The sequence below is a fragment of the Mercurialis annua genome, linkage group LG4 (genome assembly GCF_937616625.2).
Source record: "Mercurialis annua linkage group LG4, ddMerAnnu1.2, whole genome shotgun sequence".
Taxonomy (NCBI): domain Eukaryota; kingdom Viridiplantae; phylum Streptophyta; class Magnoliopsida; order Malpighiales; family Euphorbiaceae; genus Mercurialis; species Mercurialis annua.
The window spans coordinates 16953068-16961445 of NC_065573.1; the positions used below are offsets into that span (position 1 = coordinate 16953068).

Sequence of the window (8378 nt, forward strand, 5' to 3'; positions counted from 1 at the left end):
TAATTAAAAATAAATCTAACAATTGTACAAAGCAGATAATTATAAAAATTGGAAGAAAAATCCCACGTGGTTGAATGTCCAACAATTGTATAAGGGAATAATTGTGCTTGAAAACTGACCATGTTCTAATCCAAACTGCCATGAGGGCAAAGGATAATATTTAGTATTAATTAATTGGATGCCATGTGCGTAAATGTGACTATATAAGTGATATACATCAAACTAAAAGAAGCTAACTTGGCTTACAATCAAAACTTGATAAAATGGCTGCTCTAAAACTATTTCTGATCATTTATATTTCTGCCCTAATCTTTCTTCTTAAACAACATCAAGCTGACGGAGCGATTTCTCATCGTACGCTCAAAATGATCGATAGAGCAAACAGGAATGGGCCCTATCTTGGTTTGGTCATTCCGAATATGTTTGAGATGAACCCGCTTCTTCGCTCTCCAAATTTCACCGCTAGCACTCTCGTTATTGATTTTTCTGGTAATTTAGTATTGCATCTTTGTTTCTTCACTTTTTTCAATTAGTATTTGTTTGCTAATCAATGGTGTTATTCAGGTAGGAGATTCAGGTTTGGAAGCATTGCTGGGAAAAGAGTTATCTTAGTAATGACAGGACTTGGCATGGTAAATACAGGAATAACCACACAGCTTTTACTGAGTTTGTTCAACGTACAAGGTGTAGTGCACTATGGAACAGCCGGAGCTATAAACCCGTCGCTCAACGGTGGAGATGTTACCATCCCTAGATACTGGTCTCATACTGGTCTTTGGAATTGGCAGAGTTATGGAAATGGTCCTGAAGACGAGCTGTCTCTGGAATCAAATGGAGACTACACAAGACAATTTGGGTATATCAAAATCGCCAATTACAATGCGAATGTCAACGGAATCACCAGCAGTACCAACGAAAACAAAGATAATTTGCTAAACAATGTATGGTACCAGCCAGAAGAAGTATTTCCAGTAGATGGAGTTCCTGAACAAAGACAACATGCCTTTTGGGTTCCTATTGACCCTCTTTACTTTGAAATTTCCAAAAATCTTAAGGTACGTGATCATGTTTTTTCCTTATAAAAAATGGGTATCACTAAAAGAAAACGGTTCTTCTGCTCAGAAATGAAATGTTCCAAATGTTCCTGGAAATTCCGAGTTAATCATGCACTTTGGCATCTTATTGAACAAAAATTAAATTATTTTACCATCAAACTTACGTATTGTCGGGTTTGATTTATTACAGGACATGCCATTAGACCGTTGCGTAAACTCCACAACATGTTTATCCGAGACTCCGAAAGTGGTGACAGTCGAAAGAGGAACAAGTGCAAACATTTTCCTTGAGAATGAAGCCTATAAAAGCTTCTTATATGAAAATTTTCATGTCAGCGCAATGGATATGGAATCTGCATCGGTAGCATTGATTTGTTACCAGCAAAAGATACCGTTTATTGCTATTCGAGCTTTGTGCGGAGGTAAATCTGAGCAGAGTAATCATATACCAGAAGACGCGTTCTTGCCTCTTGCATCCAAGAATTCAGCGGCAGTTGTTGTGGAATTTATCAGGCGATTGCCATCGACCAAGACCAAAAGATTTATGTCCTACAGATAATTGCTCTAGATATTATATATTTTTTTGTAAATTGTTCTTTTATTCTTTATAATAGAAACTAAAGTAGTTGATAAAAACATGTATATATAAAGCTCAATTGATATTGATAGAGTCTCCGATTGTAAAGTTTTTGAGTTTGAATCTCAATTAGAATCATTTAATAAAAGAAAATAATTGAAAAAATTGAATGTTCTGCTATTTATGTGTTGTACCACCATCAGCATTCAAATATAATTGTAAATTGAGAGTTGGAAAAAAAAAAATCAATTGTAGTACTAGTATTTAATCTCGAGAGTAACTAAAATATAATGTTGTTATAGTTTGTTGAAATATACAATTTTAATAATTTGTTTCCAAAAATTATTAAAAAAACTCATTTTATACTTTTAATAATTTTTTTCTTTAAAAAACTATTTTCTTTAATTAGAAATAATTAATAAATAAACATTTAAAGAATATATTAATATGGAGGAAAAATGTAATATTATTTAAAAATAAAATTTTAATTATTCGTACTAAAACATATCTAAAATGATTAAAAATACGAATTTTTAAAAAATAAATAAATTATTTCAGTTCTGTGAAGGAAAAAAGAAAACCATTATACATAATACATGGCCGTCATTTGGGAACTTTCAGTTTAAATTAAAACAAATTATAAAGTGCAGGATTGGGATTCCCTCAAGTTCATTTTGAACTTGAGAGGGTCATGTTTACGATCTACACCTTTTATTACAAAATAAACGGTGTAAATCAAAAAAGCACAATTTTAATCAAATTAATCTACACCGTTCATTTTATAATGAACGGTGTAGATCGTGAACATGACCCCCTCAAGTTCAAATGAATTTTAAAGAATCCCAATCCTAAAGTGCAATATATCTTTAAGAACGATTTTGTTGATTCCATAAACCGCTAAAACTATCAATTTCTAGACATTCATGAATGCTTTTTATAGCTCTCTGGATACAAATTTTATTGAAATCTAGCATAAATTACTCATTTTTTAAAATTTTCCAACCTCATATGTAATGTCTATGTGTGCTATTGTAAAACTAGAGGCATATGCCCCAATTTGATAAATTTATAATTATATGTATTTTTTTTACATTTTTCTGTAAGTTCACAAGAAATTACGTCCTCGGAAGCTGGGGTTCGAGTGAGTCTTGATAGGAGTAGAAATACTCCTATCTTGGTATTGTTTCTAGCCCATTTTGTATTTTTTTGATATGATTTATCCTGCCATATAATTTGTTATTAAACTTGAGAAGTTCAAGGATTAAGTGCTTTGCAATAATAGGGAGTTTCGGGCTTATTTGAAGTATTCCGGACAGTGTTCAAGCATCGTAAATCAAGTGAGAATCAAACGATGGATTTCAGGATTTTTAGCTTTCTCGCAAGCGTCTTGAAAGGTCCTTGTGCGTTCAAGAAACGCCCCTTTTTCAGGTAGAATTGAAGTTGCATTTTAGAAGCTCCTTACCAAAAACAGAGCTAGCAAGAAGAAGGAAAACGATGTGTTGCGCGTGCGGGACACCATGTTGCACGTGCAACACCTACTGATGTTAGAGAAAATTTGTCTTAAAGTCTTAAAAATATCCTCAGGTACTACCACCTACCTCTTTTTGCAATATTTAGTTTTACTTAGAATTTTTTATTTCTCTAGATTCAGCATTACTATTCATTTGTAAACTTCATTTTCTGGATATAATATTCTATTTAAATTGTCAACTACATTGATATTTTATCCACTGGCGGAGCCACATATGGAGAATAAGAGGGGCATTTGCCTCTTATTTTTTTCAAAAAAACAAGTTTCTTAAGTAATTTTTAAAAAACTTATTATGATATTTAAACAATTACTATATATTTACCTTTTTAAATTTAAAAAATATATTATATAAATAAATTCTATTTTGCCCCTCTTAATTTTGATTTTATTAATGTTTGTGGCTTTTTATTATATAAAAAAAGTTATTCATTAATTTTGATTTCAAATTTTATATATTATATAAAAAAATTCATTGTTTGTGGCTTTTTATTCATTAATGTTGCTCTCTTTTGCTTTAATCATGGTTGGCTAGATTCCTTAATTGGGGATAACATGAAGAATGTTGATGATTAATTATTGATGTTTGGGTTAATGGGTATTCGGTATTTTTTTGTTTATTCATGCTTAATGCTTGAGCTAAATTCATGACTTATGTTTTAATTCTAATTCTTGGATATGATTCTAGGAAGCGTATTCTAAATTGGACCTAAAGAAACAACTCGTTATAATCTAATAACATGAAAATGAGTTTGGGTTTAATAGCTCTTGGGGTTTACTTAATAAGTGTAGATTGATCTAGTAGGGTGAGTTGCTATTGTTGTTGATAAATCCATTTTATGCTTTTTTGAATTATTTGACTCTAGGGAGCTTGATTCAATGTGTTAGAATAGCCCGAGCCTTTTATCCGACCTACTACCCTTTCGTCATTGATTCATTGTTGACATATGAAATGATTATGTCACGATCCAAAATCGAGAACCGAAATCGGCGTTAGAAAACGGGAGTGGTTGCTCTGAAACCCGTAGCAAGTCTAAAAACGAGCAGAAATTTTTTGCAAATCAAACATATAATTATGCATAAAACGTTTTCGGAAAAAATATCGTAAAACAATATTTCAAATGCGTCGAAAGCGTTCTTTGAAAACTAATGCATAACCAATAGGAACCAAGGTCTTACCCTGCAATAACATAATCTAGAATTGCCTTGTTCCAACTTATATGTATTTCATAAACAAATATAATTCCAGTCACAGGAAATTGGTTAAGAAATCAAACGGGTAAAAACATAATTTAACAAATCGTGTATATACATATTTAATCAGAGTTAACAACTGGACCTCGTTTGATACAAACAATCAAATATAGACTAACATCTACTAACTACTGCAGCTGTACGAATTGAAGCGTACTTCAATACATACTTCGAATATTGCAGACTTCCGGAACAAGAATAGAAGTCCATGCCTTCAAAATACTATCACCTGAAATAAAATATTGTTGGGAGGGTCAGACGACGCTGAGTGAGTTCATATAATACTGTAGACAATTAACAAAACATATTTGTATGCATCCAAATACGGAATTGAATGAAACCCTAAGTTCATTATGTTTCTTTATTATTATGATTTTCGATTACGTTTATATTTTTTACTTATATGATTGATACTTAATTATTAGTTTCAAGTTCTTGGATAGTTCAACCGAGTTAACTGGGGAGATACAGGTTCCGAAATAGTTCTACCGAGTTAACCTTGTATCTCGATTAATGCAGTACCGAGATAATTCAACCGAGTTAACTAGTATTAATCATTTCCTAATGCAGTCTCGATATAGTTCAACCGAATTCAACTAGCATCAGTATATTTAAAGGATATTCTTTATGACCTCATATCTTATTGAATATTGTTTGTATTTGCCAAAAGGCTCACTTTAACCCCTAAGATTAGAGCGAAATAATTAATAAGATCCTAAGGCTCACTTCCCCCCTGACATTGTCTAAACTGGCTCAGATCGCACCACCGTTAGTTTCTTCCGTCTAACTGATGACGTAGCTCTTAGGAAAAAATTTCAAAAACATTCTTAATTTTTAAAATATTTACCAATTTTATATATATGATTTTTTTAACTATTTTCACCCTCTTTTACATTTAAATATATATAATTAAATAATATTTAAAATTAAAATATTTTTTAAAATAATTGAAACTCAATTAAACACTTAGAAATATAGTTAAACGCTTCGAAATTCAATAAAACCAATCAAAATTCAATTTAATACTAATTAAATCTAATTCACCCACCCACCGGATACCACCTCTGTAACTTTTGGAAAAAAATATTCCGATCAAAAATCAAATAAAAAATAAAAATTTAATAAAAAAGAGGAACGATATTTTATATTTTATATATTTTTTAATTTCGAAAATCCAATGATCCGTCAGAACCATCGTCAATGGGTTTGCTTAAATAAGTGGGTCTGCTCATCTGAGCAGATCCACCATAGCAGACCCACCACTGGTAGGTCTGCTAAAAAAAGAGCAGACCAACTGTAGTGGGTCTTCTCTAAAAAAGAACAGGATCACCGTGGTGGGTCTTCTCTCTATGAGCAGACCTACTTTGGTAGGTCTCCGGAATTAAAAAAAATTATTTTTAGATGATTTTTTCGGCGATAGATTGGTGGTCGTGTTTTCGATTAAAATAAATTTGTATTCATAAAAAATAAATTATTATTTATTTGATTTTTGGATGAATTTTTTGGCGATCAATTTGTTTAATTGGATTTCGATTTGTTTAATTAGTGATGAAGTCTGCCTTCTGAACCGGTGAATGAGACCTGCAAAACAGGGTAGAAGCTAACCGGACGGTGGTGTCCGATTAACTCTCCGATGCTAAAGTCAGTTTAGAGCTTTGAGCAGCGTTTTGAGTATATGAATGTAATTGTGATTCTAGGCATACCTCATGCTCCTTTTATAGTAGATGAATGCATACCTTGTAGAGTCATAGTAGGTAAGTGAATCCTACTTTGTAGGGATCGAGCCTACTTTGTAGGGATTCACCCTGATTTGGTATGATCTACCTTATTCAGACATGAGTCCTATTTAGGAACGTCTTTCTAAATAGTCTCGTCTTCCTAAGATAGAGCTTATCTTTCCATGTTGGAGATTTTGTCCAAATGGGAAGATACTTCGAGATATTATAGTAGATTTTGGCGGTCTATCCGAATCCTGGATTAACGCGCTTTGGGCAGATCCTAAGGAATTCGGTCTTCGTCTTATTGAATAATATGTCGGCGGATCTCAAGGGATTCAGCCGCCTTTCTTATATATTCAGGTCTTCCATAGGGAGTCTGGTATCACCTGAGAGTGGATCTCCTGTGACTCGGCTCCATTGTAACTAGTGTAGGATTCAGTATCCATCAATTAGGTTTCGACGTGTTTAATTGAGTTTTGATTGTTTAATAAATATCTTATTTTTAAATATTATTTAATTATTTATATTTAATGAAAAAGAGGGTGATAATGGTTAAAAAAGTTATAAATATAAAATTGATAAATATTTTAAATATTAAGGATGTTTTTGAACTTTTTCCATACATGCCACGTCATCATTCGACAAAAAAACAGATGGAGTTAATTTTTTGTGTGATCTGAGCCAGTTTGGACGATGTTAGGGGGCAAAGTGAGCAACCTTCGACCTTAGGGTCTTATTTATTCTTTTGCTCTAATCTCAAGGGCTAAAGTGAGCCTTTTGCCTTTGTATTTTATGTCAATTCAGTTTATTATGACTGGTGTACACACAGTTCTACTGTTGCCCAATAGATAGCTTGTTTTATCGGATCGATATAAGAATTTTAATACATTTAAATGCAATAAATTTTTTTAAATAAAGCACGTTATAAAATAATGCAAGTATTAAAAATCAATAGAATTAATATAAGGGTTAAATGTAAATTCATACACCAACTTTAACCTAATTTGAAATTACAACATAAACTTTTAAACTTGGCAACGTCGGTAATGAACTTTGCACTTTTGGCAAATTGATACACTGATATTCTTCCGGGACATTTTAGATGAGTTGGAAGTCGGCATTGTCACGTAGGCTGACAAGTTAGACAATAAACGGTGTTTCGATTTGCCAAAAAGTAAAAGTTGATGCCTGTTTTTGCCAAAACTTTAAAATTAATGTTGTAATTGCAAATTACGTTAAAGTTTGTGATTTCATTTGCAAACGTGCCAAATTACGTGGCAAATACTGAAATCCATTGTGTCAGTATACGTGTTCTTTCCAGCTTCCAACTCAGCAAAATTGTCCCGGAAAATAATCGGTGTTTCGATTTTCCAAAAGTGCAAAGTTCATTACCGACATTGCCAAGTTTAAAAGTTGGCTTAATTACTTAAAAACCACCCACTTTGAACTTTTTTTTTCGTTTATACCCTGACCTAGGAAAAAATTCATTTATACCCTGACGTATGTGTGTATGTTTCACCTCTACCCCGAGACACTAAATTAACCTCTTTTCATTTAGAAAAAAGTTTTAAATAATTCTTACTTTTGAACATTTTTAAAGATGAAGTATTTCTTTGTATTTTTTTTAATAGAAAAAAGTATAAAATAATCCTTATATTTAGTTGTTTGCAATAAATCATCTTTTTTTTTGAAATTTGGGGTAGAGGTGAAACATACACATACGTCAGGGTATAAATGAATTTTTTTCTAGGTCAGGGTATAAACGAAAAAAAAGTTCAAGGTGGGTGATTTTTAAGTAATTAAGCAAAAGTTTATGTTGTAATTGCAAATTAGGTCAAAGTTGGTGTATAAATTTGCATTTAACCCTTAATATAAAGGGTTAATGTCATAAAAATTCACCAACTTTACACGTTTTCTCATTTTAATCACGCTGTTTAATTTTTTTCATTTTCATGCACGAACTATCATTTTTTTCTCAAATTCAAGCACGGTGCTGAGATGTCACGACTCCATTGGTGTAATTCACTGAGGTGGAGGTCATTTTGCACAATGAATGAGTGCCACCTCAGCACCGTACATGAATTTGAGAAAAAGTGGTAGTTCGTGCATGAAAATGAGAATTTAAACTGCGTGATTAAAATGAGAAATAGTGTAAAGTTCGTGATTTTTTTTTACATTAACCCTAATATAAACTCACCACTTGCTATCCCTAATTTCCAAACCAAATAACGCTACGTCACGCTCCT

General features: G+C 32.1%; 1 protein-coding gene across 1 annotated transcript; it reads left to right on the forward strand.

Moving 5' to 3' along the window:
* Positions 1 to 223: 223 nt before the first annotated feature.
* Positions 224 to 1740, forward strand: LOC126678721 (bark storage protein A-like). The gene is made up of 3 exons (XM_050373617.2): positions 224 to 489; positions 565 to 1055; positions 1246 to 1740. Exons 1-3 carry the CDS (start codon positions 264 to 266, stop codon positions 1612 to 1614), a joined length of 1086 nt encoding a protein of 361 aa, XP_050229574.1. The 5' UTR covers positions 224 to 263; the 3' UTR covers positions 1615 to 1740.
* Positions 1741 to 8378: the final 6638 nt, after the last annotated feature.